Source organism: Dendroctonus ponderosae, unplaced genomic scaffold (genome assembly GCF_020466585.1).
Source record: "Dendroctonus ponderosae isolate FM_Combo_2020 unplaced genomic scaffold, Dpon_F_20191213v2 Dpon_F_20191213_11, whole genome shotgun sequence".
Classification (NCBI taxonomy): Eukaryota; Metazoa; Arthropoda; class Insecta; order Coleoptera; family Curculionidae; genus Dendroctonus; species Dendroctonus ponderosae.
In genome coordinates, this window is record NW_026017213.1 from 1,450,167 (window position 1) to 1,465,734 (window position 15,568).

The following is a 15,568-nucleotide window of genomic DNA, read 5'->3' on the forward strand; positions in this document are numbered from 1 at the left end:
GCATTATTTTGAAATTGTTCCATGTTTAATTGGTAGCATATTGGAATACTTAAGCATTCAAAAAGAAAAATTACCATCTTTGCTTCAAATTACGAAAATTTTTTATATCAGAAAAGTTCTCTTCTACAATTTTTTGATGAAAAAGCACAGCGGCAATGATGTTTTTTGTCATTAACAGATAGTTACAGGTAGACAGCCGTTGTCAATAATAACAATAATTTGTCAAACTGTGACATACTTTTAATTTCCTTTCACGAATTTGCGGATATGCAATTCTGAATGGGAATCTGGAATGAATAATTCCCCGATTCTTCTTAAAACGGCCAAATTCTCACAAACTGGGCCAATTTTCACTATTTTCACCTTTCTTTTGTTAGCTTAATAAATTCTCTATTACACTTCTCGGGGTCAGAATAATCAATTTTGAGATAAAAATTTGTGATGTGAAAATCGAGCAAAATCCTTTGGGTTGCACGGATTAATTTTCCGGGTGGTATGCATTTTTCCGTCCTGCAAAATGCATACCAAAGTGAGTTGGTTTGTTCCGGAAAAGTGCCCGGTTGAGCAAGAGAGGCAAAAAAGTTTGTATAGATGGGCGGGCTTAAATGGTTAATAAAACTTTCAAACTTCCACTAATTCGATCAATTTTCAATATATTTAAGTTAGTTTATTTCAATATATTTGATTTCAATTGCACCCACTGTGTGGTTTGCGAAAAAATCGCCATTTAAAAATGGATCTGAGTAAATTTGAGTCAAAATCCAAAGATCTCCAATATTTCGTTTATTATTCAGTGAGTCCCAAATTTTTAGCGCCATTAACCGCCTCTATCCAGTGGCGTGCCCATCATTCATCAGCGAATTCAGTTTTGCAAATACATATTTAGATTTTGTTGAAACGACGATTTTGATATTTTTTGGAAAATTGTTAAGATTTATTGGACAACTCGAACATTTTGCCAAGAGCAGCTTAAAAAAAATTAAATGTGAAATCAAGCAAATTTCTTAGGGCGTTTGGCCGGATGAATTGTTGGGTCAAAAAACAAAATTACTTTTCTTTGAATTTTTCCAACTTGGTTTCACATAGACAAAATCTAAAAGAAGGTAGGTTTATTCCGGAAATAATTCCCCGATTCTTCTTAAAACGACCAAATTCTCACAAACTGGGCCAATTTTCACTATTTTCACCTTCCTTTTGTTAGCTTAATAAATTCTCTATTACACTTCTCTGGGTCAGGAAAATCAATCGCCATTTGAACATGAATGAAATTTGGGTAGAGACCGAAAAATCTCCGATAGCACAAGGGAGCCACCTTGGAGGAAAAGTGAATACTGCATTTTTAACGACATTAACCACCTTCATTCAGTGGCGTGCTCTAATTTTTCCCAGCGATTTTAGTTTTAGAAAAATTCAGACTTTTTTAAAACGGCTATGATTTTTCGAAAAACGTTTACGTGTCCCTTTTGTCCGTGTTCACGTGTCCCGAGACTGAGCTGCCACTGGGTATCGTGGAACAGCCCGGACATTTTATCAAGAGCAGATTTTTTTGTTATGAATAATCAATTTCGAGAAAAAAATGTAATGTGAAAATCGAGCAAAATCCTTTGGGTTGCACGGATTAATTTTCCGGTTAAAAAAAACAAGAGCTTATTTTTCTGCATTTTTCCTTCCTGCAAAATGCATACCAAAATGAGTCGGTTTGTTCCGGAAAAAGTTCCCGGTTGAGCAAGAGAGGCAAAAAGGTTTGTATAGATCGGCGGGCTTAAATGCTTAATAAAACTTTCAAACTCCCACTAATTCGGTCAATTTTCACTATATTTAAGTTAGTTTATTTCAATATATTTGATTTCAATTGCACCCACTGTGTGGTTTGCGAAAAAATCGCCATTTCATAATGGATCTTAGTAAATTTGAACCAAAATCCAAAAATCTCCAATATTTTGCTTATTATCCAGTGAGTCCCAAATTTTTAGCGCCATTAACCGCCTCTACCCAGCGAGTTCGGTTTTGAAAATTTGTTTTTTTTGAGACGTTTTTGGATATTTTTTCCAAAAATTGTTCATATGCATACCAGAAATAATCGCCACTGTGTATCTTGGATCAGTCCGGACATTTTATCAAGATCAATTTCTTCGTTTGAAGCTTTATTTTCAATAAAAAAAAAATAAAATGTGAAAATATTTAGGGTTTGGCTAATGAATTTTTCGATGAGAAACATTTTTTAAAATTTTTTCTTTTCAGAATTTTTTATGTGCACAAATTTCATGCCAAAGTGGGTTTCATGCCAAAGGGCTAGAAGGGTAAGAAGTAAATCTTCGAACAGGCTCTTATGGGGGGCGCAACTTCAAGGCTCCATGAAACGCGCAAATTCTACTATTACGCTAATTTTCAATTAATTGACGTTGTTTTTTGGCATTTCCGAGGAAAATAAAAGATAAGTATGGGAAATTCAAGGAAAATCTTTTCTCCAACCCAACCCTGATAAATTTTTCGATCAAAAAGTTTTTAATTCAATTTTTTCTTTATATAGACAAAATGCATCCCAAACTGGGTTTGTGAAAATGTGCTTATTTTCACTCAACAGACATTTTTTTACTGTAAATTTCTTACATGTTCATTGCCAATTGAATCCAAAAAATCCCCAGTTGAGAGTGTCGTGTTCGACATCTCTGCAAGAAACTCGTCTGTCGCTTTAAGGATATCGGGATAAATTCTTTAATCACTTTAAGTTTGTCGAAAGTTTTCAAAAACCATTTCTGAGGCGGATGCGAAAAATCCCCAGCCGAAAGAGCAAAGTTTTTTTGTAGGGAAGCTTCGTTCAGAAGAAAAAATTCGCAGGTCAAAACGCACACCAAAGTGAGTTAGTTTGCTTCGCAAAAAGTCCTCGGACAAGCCCAATTGCGTAGCCTGATGTTCACTCTCCCACTCTCCTGTACCAACAACCACAAAAAATTACTTTTGCAGTGTTTCAACATTCCATTCCCTAAAATATTGGTAGTTTCCGGGGTTTTGGGCAGAACATTCACGATGTAATCCACGCTGCTCAGCAGCTCGCCAAGCCCGGTTTTGTTATAGTATTTCTCCAAATAAGCATTTTCCGGGGCCTCCAGCGGGATTGTCGCTCTGCGCCCCATACCATACACTGTCGCCCCCAAACCTTTCAAAGATCTTCCAACTGGAAAAGGGGTTTTAGAGGCAGTTTGTTTTCCAACTTTTCCCAATTCTCCTACTCACTAATGCTTCCAATAGACCCCACTCCCAATATGGCGACCTTCAGGTCCGCAATCGAGCGATAGTCGTTAGGGCTCACGTCTCTATCATAGAGCTTCGCTTTCTGGTTCTCTATCGCCTGCAACAGTCGCCCTGATTAGCTGCCGATGAAACTGCCAAAAAGTCTCACCTTGAAGTAGTTTCTTTCCCAAAACACCATGTTGGCTATCACGTATTCTCGCATGAGTGTTCCGAAGTTTTCCCCCGATGTTCGCGTAATGGGGAACTTTGGGGGCGCTTGCCTGTCGATGTGGGGCCACAAAGAGTCCAGGCCGGCCCATGTTCCCTGCACCCATTTGAGTTTGGGAAGTTGATAGAGATGTGGGGCGATCAGATTGTAGTCGCCAACAATGATCTCCGCCTCCTTGAGAGGCGATAGGTCTGTTTTGCGGGGAAAATGTGATTTGCAATGATTGAAAGTTGAAAATTATCTAGAAAATCAATGAGTTTTCGCAATCGAGTGAAATTTTGCAGACTTGTAGATAAAGGCTTCTTCTATAAAGGTCCGAAAGTTCCAGATGTCATCGCTCTTAGTTTGCAAGCTGTAATTTTTTAAGTTCAGGCATTCACTTTGAGCCTGATTTGTCATTTAACTGAAAGTTTGAAATTTTCTTGTGTGGTTCGAGTCGTTTGAAATTTTGTACACTAATCCACAAAGGCTTCTTATGTAGGTGTACAGAAGCTCAAAATTCCATCCCCACCGGTTTGCGAGTAGTGATTTTTTTAAGAACAGACATGCACTTTTCTGAAAAACTGCAGGTTTCAAATTTCTCAGAAAATCAATGAGAGCTCCGAGTCAAATGAAATTTGTTACACTTATACACAAGAGATTTTTATCTAAATATGCAAAAAATTAAATCTTTTGGGAACTAGTTGAGAAGCTGGATTTTTTCAAATGCAAACATGCACTTTTGAGCCACATTTCTGACTAACTGAAAGTTTAAAATTTCCTCAAAAATCCATGTGTGTTTCGAGTCATTTGCAATTTTGTACACTAATCCACAAAGGCTTCTTATGTAAGTGTACGAAAGCTCAAAATTCCATCGCAACCGGTTTGCGAGTAGTGATTTTTTTAAAAACAGACATGCACTTTTCTGGAAAACTGAGTTTCAAATTTTTCAGAAAATTTATAAGTGCTCCGAATCAAACGAGATTTCGTACACTTATACACAGGTTATGTTGTTCTTAATACGCAAAAAATTAAAATCTTTTGGGAACTAGTTGAGGAGATGGAATTTTTTAAGTGCGAACATGCACTTTTGAGCCACATTTCTGACTAACTGAAAGTTTAAAATTTCCTCAAAAATCCTTGTGTTTCGAGTCATTTGCAATTTTGTACACTAATCGACAAAGGCTTCTTATGTAAGTGTACAGAAGCTCAAAATTCCATCGCAACCGGTTTGCGAGTAGTTATTTTTTTAAGACAGACATGCACTTTCTGAAAAACTGAAAGTTTAAAATTTCTTAAAAAATCAAAAAGTGCTCCGAGTTAAATGAAATTTGTTACACTTATACAACGGGGATTTTTCTCTAAATGTGCATTACATTAAAATCTTTTGGATTCTAGTTGAGGAGCTGGAAGTTTAAGTGCGAACATGCACTTTTGAGCCACTTTTCTGACTAACTGAAAGCTTAAAATTTCCTCAAAAATCCATGCGTGTTTCGAGTCATTTGCAATTTTGTACACTAATCCACAAAGGCTTCTTATGTAAGTGTACGGAAGCTGAAAATTCCATCGCAACCGGTTTGCGAGTAGTGATTTTTTTAAGAACAGACATGCACATTTCTGAAAAACTGAAAGTTTAAAATTTCTCAGAAAATCAATAAGTGCTCCGAATCAAATCAAATTTAGTACACTTATAGATAGGTTATTTTTCTCCAAATACGCAAAAAATGAAAATTTTTTCGATACTAGTTGATGAGCTGGAATTTTTCAAGTGCTACATACACTTTTGAGTCACATTTCTGACTAACTGAAAGCTTAAAATTTCCCGAAAAATCCATGTGTGTTTCGAGTCATTTGCAATTTTGTACACTAATCCACAAAGGCTTTTCATGTAAGTGTACGGAAGCTCAAAATTCCATCGCAACCGGTTTGCGAGTAGTGATTTTTTTAAGACAGACATGCACTTTCTGAAAAACTGAAAGTTTAAAATTTCTCAAAAAATCAAAAAGTGCTCCGAGTCAAATGAAATTTGTTACACTTATACAACGGGGATTTTTCTCTAAATGTGCATTACATTAAAATCTTTTGGATTCTAGTTGAGGAGCTGGAATTTTTTAAGTGCGAACATGCACTTTTGAGCCACTTTGCTGACTAACTGAAAGCTTAAAATTTCCTGAAAAATACATGTGTGTTTCGAGTCATTTGCAATTTTGTACACTAATCCACAAAGGCTTCTTATGTAAGTGTACGGAAGCTCAAGATTCCATCGCCACTGGTATGCGAGTAGTGATTTTCTTAAGAACAGACATGCACTTTTCTGAAAAACTGCAGGTTTCAAATTTCTCAGAAAATCAATGAGAGCTCCGAGTCAAATGAAATTTGTTACACTTATACACAAGGGATTTTTCTCTAAATATACAAAAAAATAAATCTTTTCGAAATTAGTTGAGGAGCTGGATTTTTTCAAGTGCAAACATGCACTTTTGAGCCATATTTATGACTGACTGAAAGTTTAAAATTTTCCAAAAAATCCATGTGTGCTTCGAATCATTTGCAATTTTGTACACTAATCCACAAAGGCTTCTTATGTAAGTCTATAAAAGCTCATAATTCCATTGCCACCGGCTTGCGAGTTTTGAATTTTTTAAGTACAAATATGCATTTAGCCACATTTCTGACTAACCGGTTTTAAATTTTCCAGAAAATCGATGACTGCTTTGAGTCATTCGAAATTTCGTCCATTTCTCCGCAAAAGCTTCTTACGTTAGTGTTCCAAAGCTCAAAGGTGCAAAATTCCTTCATTTTCGGTTTATAAACTGTAATTTTTTACTTACAGATTTCGGACTTGATTGAAAGTTGTTAAATTTCTCGAAAATCAACGAGTCATCGAAATCACTTGAAATTTCGGGTACTAATCAACAGAAGCTTCTTATATAAGTAGATATATAAATTTGCAAAAGCTCAAAATCCTATCGCGTCCGGTTAAGGAGGTGCGATTTAGAAGTACGTACTTTCAGTTTTGGAGTTTAATTGAAACTGGCAATTTTGCTAGAAAATCAGAAAGTGTTACGAATGTCGTGGAAATTTAAACACTTATTAACAAAGGTTTCTTCTATAAGTGCTCAAAATTTCAAGACGCCATCGGCTACAGTTTACGATCTGTGATTTTTTAATACAGACTTGCACTTAACTTGAACTGAATAAAGTTGCAAATCGTCTAAGAAAATCAAGGAGTGATCAGAATCTGATGAAACTTCGTACAGTTATCAATCAAGCTTTTTCATATAAGTGTGCAGAAATTTCCATCGCCCCCGTTTAGAAGTAGCAAATTTTTGTAGACAATCAACAAGTCTCGCGACTCAAAAAAATAATCGATTTTAAACACTTGCCTGATGGTAAAACTTCCACAAACACCAGAGAGGGCAGTAGCTCCCTCAGTTTGTTTAAAAGAGAGGTGGAGTGTTTGGAAAAAACAGCCACTGTTCTAGACATATCAGCCGAAAAGAGTCAAATCTACTATGGACAAAAAGACAAAATGCCAGTAAAAAACACTCTAGATTAGATAAGTTTCGTTCTCAAGCCACTTTCCAATTGTTCTCTTGTTTTAACCACATTCAGATTGCATTATTTATCAACAAACAGATAGATAACACACTTATTAGCTCCTCAGGAATAATTTCGCATCTTCATTAATTTTTTTTCAGATACCACCTGTACCTGCATGTCATAGATAAGAGAAACATACATACCAAAGAAACTGAAATCAGACGAGACGAACAAAATTAGACAAAGATGAGCCATAGCGACGATTTTCGACAGCCTCCGGAATGGTTTTAAACAATGTTGCCAGTCAATTTAATTTTTATATTTAAAATTATTATTAATTGTTTTTGAAAAAAAGCAAAAAAAGGCGGGATTCTTAGTTAAAGGCTTTAGTTCAAAAAAATTTGTACATATAAATGTTAAAAGAAGCTTTAATTTCGCATTAAAGATTATTAGGTAAGACAAAAGTAGTAAACATTAGTAATTAAGATAAAGACTAATTTCTGATTAAAGCTTCTTTTATGACAAAAATTAAGGCGCGATTGCGTCGAGTTGAGTTAAACCTCAATGAATTGCATTTCTATATAAAAAAAAGTTGTCACTTATAAATAAATTGAATCGTCAGAACATTCACCATTTCCACCAGAAATAGTTTGGTTTGGTGCTCGAATGACTTAATGTAACTTACAAATCACTTGAGACGATTAATGTTTTTTACATTAATTTGTGCATAAAAAATGCAGAGTTTGAAGAGCGCGTAAAGTTCACCTAAAATGCGCCATATTTGGGGAGGAAGTAAGAAAAAAAAGGCAAGATTGTTCCTTAAAGGCTTTAGTTGAAAAAAAATTGTACGTATAAATTTTAAAAGAAGCTTTAAATTTTCATTAAAGATTATTAGGTAAGACAAAAGTAGTAAACATTAGTAATTAAGATAAAAAGACTAGTTTCTCATTAAAGCTTCTTTTATCACAAAAATTAAGGCGCGAATGCGCCGAATTGAGTTAAGCCTCAATGAATTGCATTTCTATATAAAAAAAGTTGTCACTTACAATTAAATTGAATCGTCAGAACATTCACCATTTCCACCAGAAATAGTTTGGTTTGGTGCTCGAATTACTTAATGTAACTTACAAATCACTTGAGGCGATTAAGGTTTTTTACATTAATTTGTGCATAAAAAATGCAGAGTTTGAAGAGCGCGTAAAGTTCACCTAAAATGCGCCATATTTGGGGAGGAAGTAAGCAAAAAAAGGCGAGATTCTTCCTTAAAGGCTTTAGTTGAAAAAATTTTGTACATATAAATTTTAAAAGAAGCTTTAATTTATCATTAACGATTATTAGGTAAGACAAAAGTATTAAACATTAGTAATTAAGATAAAAAGACTAGTTTCTCATTAAAGCTTCTTTTATCACAAAAATTAAGGCGCGAATGCGTCGAATTGAGTTAAGCCTCAATGAATTGCATTTCTATATAAAAAAGTAGTCACTTGTACTTAATACTATATTGTACTATACACTAATTACTTAATGTAACTAACAAATCACTGGAGACGATTAAGGTTTTTACATTAATTTGTACATGAAAAATCAAAGAGTTTGAACAGCGCGTTGCAAGCGTAAAGTTCACCTAAACATGCGCCATATTTGGGGGAGAAGTAAGCAAAAAAGGCGATTCTTTTCTGTGCTAAGCCTTCAGTTGAAAAACATTTGTACATATAAAATTTAAAAAAAGCTTCAATGTCTCATCAAAGCTTCTTTTATCACAAAAAAGAAGGCGCGAAGACGTCGAATTGAGGCTTAAATGAGTGACTATTTACAACATTAACATGTACAAAACTTGCCTCTTTCCATGTATTCGCGCCTTTACGTGCTCGTAGCACTGTCTTAAGATTAGTTGTTGAACTTGAAGTTCCGGCTGGCAGCGTATTCGGGGGCCACTTCGTTCAGCCATTCGCCTTCGACGATCGTCAGGTTTCTCAAGTAGCATTTGGAGGTGCGAACCACTTCGGTGAAGAGTAAGTAGGCTGGTTGGATTCCGTAGAGGACCGAACTGGGGTGGATCAAAGCTGCCTGTCCTTTGTCCAGCGTCAGATACTGCTTTTCGCGTCGCAACGTAGTATCTCCGTGAATTTCCGCGAAATTCATGAACAACCCGGCTAGGAGGCATTTTCTGAGTTGATCTAAATGGCCACCGCATGACGATCGCTTCTGTCCATTACTTTTGCAAATTTCGGTTAGTTGAGTTCGAACTTCTTTAACATACAGAAGATTGCGGGTGTTCAGGAAATGTTCCTGACACCAGTTCTTTTCAGTATCTTTCTTTAGATTCTCGTACGCCCTGTAGATGTTCAGGAGCGTCAAGTGGTCGCCATATGGAGAGCGGAACTTTTCCCTCGCCTCCTGCACTTGTTCTTTTTTTGATGGGGGATTCAGAAGGATCGAGTCGCTTGACATCAGTGCCACCACCGTGATTGCTTCCTTCAGACATCCGAACTGATCTGCCATAATGAGGATTTTGCTAAATCTTGGATCCAGCGGAAACTTGACCATCTTCTTTCCCAATTCGGTCAGCGTGATCGACTCAGAGACACTGTCAATCGCGCCCAGTAGTTTCAATTGAACAAAAGCGGCGTTGATTGCATTTTTTGGTGGCGAATCCATAAAATCGAAGTCCGACATTCGAACTCCTAAAGCGAACATCTGGAGGGCCACTGAGTTCAGGTTGGCACGTTGAATTTCCGGGATCGAGCTGGGTCGCATCCTCTTAAACTGTTCATTGGTGTAAAGACGAAGAACGAATCCTTCCGAGTCCCTACCGGCTCTGCCAGCTCTTTGAATGGCCTGTTCTTGGGACACTCGCTGCACTTTCAGAACTTCGAGTCCAGTTGACGGGCAGAATGTTCTGTAATTTAAAAAAATGTTAAGGAACTGTTTTATATTTATACAATTTCAGAGACAGTTATTTCAGAATTATTAAGAATTTTTCTTGAATTTTTCCAGGGCCGCTTCAAACATGGAAAATGACTGAAGTGTCGGAAGTTCCAGAATTATTCACTGAAAAAATGGTTTATTTTGGTATAAGTGGATAAATTTCCTCCACAATTAAAGCGAAGCTTCCTTTATATTTGACTTGATTATTGCGAAATGAGCTCCAGAAGACTGAAAAATAACAGAGGCGATACATCGACAATCGATTACATTGTGACTAATAGGCAGTTTCACCCAACTCAAATACTGCTATGGGAAGAATATATAATATAAATCGAAGAAAACCCGATCAATCTAGCTTGGGAAAGAATCAAGAATTCAGCAAGGGAGGCACTTGGAGAACGAACCATAAAAGTGAACCAAGTAATCAACCACAAGACACCATGGTTCCGCCCAGAAGTCAAGGAACAGTGCCAAAAAAAAAGGAAAAGCGTACTTAAAATATTGTACTCTGCGAACAGGAATCATATAACGAAAACAAGCCAGTTAGGAACAAAACTAAAGAATTAATGAGAAAAATCAAAAACGATCATTGGGAAATGTTCTCCAAACGCCTGGAAGCAGACTTCTACGGGCTGCAAAAGCAGATATGGGGATTCATAAGATCGCACAGAAAGAAGGTCAATGAACTGCTAGAACCAACCCACATAAAAAAGGAATATATCAGATATTTAACCAATTTGTATAAAACGACAAACACCAGAAATAACTATTAACGAAGATGCCACGATCAATACATCCGACGAAGAAAACGCACTACAGAAACTAAGAAATAGAAAAAGCGCCGGGCAAGACAGTATAAAATACGAATTGCTGAAAAAGACTAACAGAAGAATTAATTTAATACAGAAAATTATATATCAACACAAAATCCCAGATGAATGGGGAACCAACACTACTGTGCCAATGTTCAAAAAAGGGGACAAGAGAATACCATCAAATTATAGAGGAATAAACCTTTTAAGCACTGCTCTAAAACTAACAACTAAAGTAATTACGAACAAAATCAACAATCTTCCATCGTTGGCGGACGACCAACAGGGATTCAGATCGGGAAGATCCTGCAAAGACGTATTAAGACAAATAGTCGAGAAATGGCAGCCTTTATATGTTTTCTTGATCTAACTAGAGCATTTGACCGTGTCTAGCTGAAAGACGTCCTGCATCCCCTTTGCAACAGGCACATCTCGCAGAATCTCATTAAAACCATAGAGAACATACATGTTTGACATATTCCCTTCAGAAGGCGCTTTTGTCGATTTTAGTTCGACTTATTCACTTCAGAGGGCACTGTTGTACATTTTAGTTTGACATATTCCCTTCAGAAGACGCTTTTGTCGATCTTGGTTCGACTTATTCACTTCAGAGGGCGTTTTTGTCGATTTTAGTTCGACATATTCACTTCAGAGAACGCTTTTATAAAAAAAATTTGACATATTCCCTTCAGAAGCAGCTTTTGTCGATTTTGGTTCGACTTATTCACTTCAGAGGGCGTTCTTGTCCATTTTAGTTCGACTTACTCACTTCAGAGGGCGCTTTTGTAAATTTTAGTTTGACATATTCCCTTCAGAGCTCGCTTTTGTAGTTTTCAATTCGACATATTCCCTTCAGAGCTCGCTTTTGTAGTTTTTAATTCGACATATTCCCTTCAGAGGCCGCTTTTCTCGATTTTAGTTCGACTTATTTACTTAAAAGGCTGCTTTTCTAGATTTTAGTTTGATATATTCCTTTCAGAAGGTGCTTTTCTCGATTTTAGTTCGACATATTCCCTTCAGAGGGCACGTTTGTCGGTTTTAGTTCGACCTATTCAGTTTTTTCAGTTATTCGGTTTTTTAGTGCGATAGAGTCCATTATTTCCGATGGGGTTGCACTTTTGAAAAATGGTTTTATATAAAAGTTGTTGGGTACAAAGTGCGCACATTTTAAAAATATCTCACATAATACAGAGTGTCTCAGAAAAGCGAGGCAAGATCAAAGTGTATTTTTTTAAATAAAACTACGCATTTTTCATTAGCTCATGGAATGCAGCTTGAAACGCTGCATATGCACCGTCAATTGTTTTTTTCTTACTTGCGATGTTGGCAGATTATCGCCATTTTAGTAAAATTTTGCTTAAAAACATGGTATGTAAAAATTAATTGTACATGCGAAAAAAGCAGTTAGTGATACAAAACAATACGTCTTTCCAATCGCCACAGATCCGTTACGAATTCTATTAAACCAAAGTATTAATACAGTGTACATGATGTTAACAATGTGGACTTCAATCTAGAACTTTTTAACGCAATATAACTTTTGTTTTTCAAATGGAAGTACCTTGTATATTAGTACGTCATTAGAAAGACAATTTAGAAAGTTTTTTTTTACAAAGAATTTTTAGATACCATGTTTTTAAGCAAAATTTTACTAAAATGGCGATAATCTGCCAACGTCGCAAGTAAGAAAAAAAACAATTTACCGTGCATATGCAGCGCTTCAAGCCGCATTCCATTAGCTAATCAAAAATGGGTAGTTCTATGTAAAAAAATACACTTTGATCTTGCCTCGCTTTTCTGAGACACTCTGTATCATCTAAGATATTTTTAAAATGTGCGCACTTTGTGCGTCAACAACTTTTATATGAAACTATTTTTCGAAAGTTCAACAGCATCGGAAATAATGGACTCTACCGCACTAAAAATTCACCCTGTATACACAAAAAAATAAAAGACGAGCACAAATAGAAGAAGTATTGGTCAGGGAGACTCCCTGAGTGCTACCTTTGAAGTTAATAATGGAAGAAATTGTTCGAGGGCGAAAGGGATTCAAAATGGAGAAAGCAGAATCAAAATAGCGTGTTATGCTGACGATGCCGCTCTCATTGCAGAAAGTGAAGATGACTTAGCAAGGTTACTACACTTATTCAACCTATCACCGACCAAAACAAAGTGCTTAACACTTCAAAAACCCCTCTAAGATGCAAACTGGAACTTGACGGTACAGTAATCGAGGAACTTTCCGGCTTTGGGGATATTGAGGCAGAGGTGAGAGATCAAACAACAAAAGCAATCAGAATAGCGATATGCCGGAATGCAACATGGTGCAATAAGAGTATGGGAACGGACACTAAATCGAGGATCTACAAAACCGTCTGGAGGCCGGGGATGACATTCCGCAGAAATCAGGCCAAAAACAGCGAAAACCAAAAGACTCCGTAGAATCATCGGAAAGACACTGCTGAATAGGGAGATAAACGAGGATATGAGAACATCCTGTAATGAAGAACATCAATGAATGGGTAGCAACAGGAAGAAGGAATGGAATGAGCACATAAGCAGGATGGACCACTGCAGACTAGTGAGAATCGCTCGCGAAAGTCCCCATTGGGACGAAGAGACGTTGGGCGCCCCAGGAAACGATGGAGCCTTACGCAGTGAACGATAATTGAACAGGCCATTCGCCTAAAATGAAGAATGACGAAGAAGAAAAAGACTAAAAAGCAAAAGTGGACACTGCTTAATTTAGCATAGACAAAGTTCCCTCACAATGAAGCTTCCTATATGCAACAAACCATGTTAATGATGTGTGGCTTGACTATTGAGAAATGCCATTAGGAAAACCGGAAGAGTAAAGTGGATCGTGTCATTAAATAAGTCATTAAATTTTGATGCCCGTTCTATAGGGAAAACTCAAAACCCAGAGCCGGTTAATTTCCAAGAGTTTTCCATTCATAGACATAAGTTCCCAGCAGATCAATGAAATGATTTTCCCAGAACTGAGCATGCAAACCTCCCTCAACTTAGGCAATGAAGATTAAGAAAACTTACCTCACTTTCACCATTCCAGAATCAATGACGAATTTGATGCCGGGAATCGTAATGCTGGTTTCCGCAATGTTGGTGCTGATCACCACTTTGCGCGTTCCTGTTGGGGTCCCATTGAAGACGTTCATTTGCTGCAGTCCAGTTTGAGAAGCGTAGAGTGGGCACACCTTGACAGGAGGTCCGTCCACCTCCTTTGCTAGTAGCCTGATCTGATGTGCGCAATGCTCCACCTCCTCCTGCCCAGTGAGGAAGATCAGAACGGCATCCTCCGGAGGAGTTACTTGGTGGATTCGGAAGAACGTATAGATGCAGGCGGTTTGATAGTCCTCTTGTGCATGTGTGGTGTAGCGGATATTCAGAGGGTACGTTCGCCCTTCGAGGTAAACCACTTGGCAATTGAAATAATTGGCAAAGTGGTCTACATCCATTGTGGCCGACATAACGATTATCTTCAGGCGCGGCAGTTTTTTCACTTCGCGTATCAGTTGGGCTTCTTTTACGATGCCAAAGAGCACATCCGTATGAATCGTCCTCTCGTGCGCCTCATCCAGTATCACCACACGATAGTCACACAGCAATCGGTCTTTAAGTGCTTCGCGCAACAGCATTCCATCAGTCAGGAACTTGATTTTTGTCTTGGGTGAGGTAACGTCCTCAAATCGTACCGAATAACCAACATGGCCTCCAACAGTCATCTGTAATAAAAATCAAATTTAATACGAAAATAATGCCAAAGGTTCGGGGTTGCAATGGTCGTTAGTCGTCTCAAAGTGGGGCTACTTTTTATAGTCCAGGCAAATGAATGTTCCACTTCAGAGTTATCTCTAAAGCGGTTTAAGTAACGTATAAAAAAAATCTTGAAACAGAAGTTGTGGACATTTTAATCCGCTACAATATTTAAAATAAATTCAACTACCGTAAAACTTACAGGAAACGAAATATTTGCAAAAAATGCGCAAAGAAAAGTTTTTTAGTTTTGACCGGAGTTATCTACAGTCGCGTCCACACTATCATAAATCATAAGTAGGTTTTCAGACAAGTTTTAGAATGTTAAGATAAGGTTTATACGAGTTTACAGCTTGTTATCTTGAATTCCGAGATCGTTACCCTATTTTGACTAATATGACTGGACTATTAAGAGTCTTCAATAGATCTCAATTCGAGTTAAGAAGACGTACTTTTAAACAAACGTGGCATTTCGTGGGACGTCACAAGCAATGGGCATTTTAGCAATAAAATCGCCAGATAAACAGAAATACGGAAATTAAGCTTTTCAAGTTGAGAGTAATTTTAAAACATTCAACAGTCAACATTTAGGTATTAACGGAACTTGCACTGGAATATCGTAAATATGTGAATTTTTGGCATTTGAATGCAAAAAACCTTTGACTTCGCTTCGATTCTTTAAAACAAGAAATTTAAAAAAATGCCGCACAAAATTGGAATTTTCTCCCCTTATAAAAAGAAAAGCATGCTCTGTTTCAAAGAGAAACTTTAATTCGAATTGGCGTTTTTCTTCATTTTTGGCATTTGACTGAATATGATTACTCTTCATCTCGAGACTTTCTGGGAAGAATCTTTTTTAAATTGCCACTAAAAATTGGATCCTGATACGAACCTGAACTTACTTTCAATTTAAATAGAGATACTTTATTTCATAAAAAAAACTAGCGTTAAAATCGGCGTTTTCTTCAATTTTTGTCAGTAAATCCAAAACAACTTTCCTTATAAAGAGAAAAATTAACCTGATTTCACAAAAAACTCGCATTCAAATCGAAATTTTCCTGAATTTCTGTGA

The 15,568-nt window shown here is 36.9% G+C and overlaps 2 protein-coding genes across 4 annotated transcripts in view; both read right to left on the bottom strand.

Moving 5' to 3' along the window:
* Positions 1-7,285, bottom strand: part of LOC109540385 (glyoxylate/hydroxypyruvate reductase A) — an 8,965-nt gene extending 1,680 nt beyond the window's left edge. The window contains exons 1-5 of one of the 3 annotated variants that reach the window (XM_019908740.2): positions 7,186-7,285; positions 6,826-6,933; positions 3,401-3,651; positions 3,235-3,349; positions 2,957-3,175 (exon numbers count right to left, since the gene is read on the bottom strand). In XM_019908740.2, coding sequence (XP_019764299.2) covers positions 2,957-3,175; positions 3,235-3,349; positions 3,401-3,651; positions 6,826-6,933; positions 7,186-7,237 — 745 coding nt within the window. In that variant the 5' untranslated portion in view covers positions 7,238-7,285. Of the gene's footprint in view, positions 1-2,956; positions 3,176-3,234; positions 3,350-3,400; positions 3,652-6,825; positions 6,953-7,185 lie in introns of all 3 variants that reach the window. The other 2 variants (XM_019908741.2, XM_019908742.2) reach the window with 2 other exon arrangements.
* Positions 7,286-7,355: 70 nt separating this feature from the next.
* The window catches only part of LOC109540386 (ATP-dependent RNA helicase DHX33), a 38,433-nt gene continuing 30,220 nt past the window's right edge, over positions 7,356-15,568 (bottom strand). The window contains exons 2-3 of the mRNA XM_019908745.2: positions 13,774-14,465; positions 7,356-9,881 (exon numbers count right to left, since the gene is read on the bottom strand). Coding sequence (XP_019764304.2) covers positions 8,870-9,881; positions 13,774-14,465 — 1,704 coding nt within the window. The 3' untranslated portion in view covers positions 7,356-8,869. The remainder of the gene's footprint in view (positions 9,882-13,773; positions 14,466-15,568) is intronic.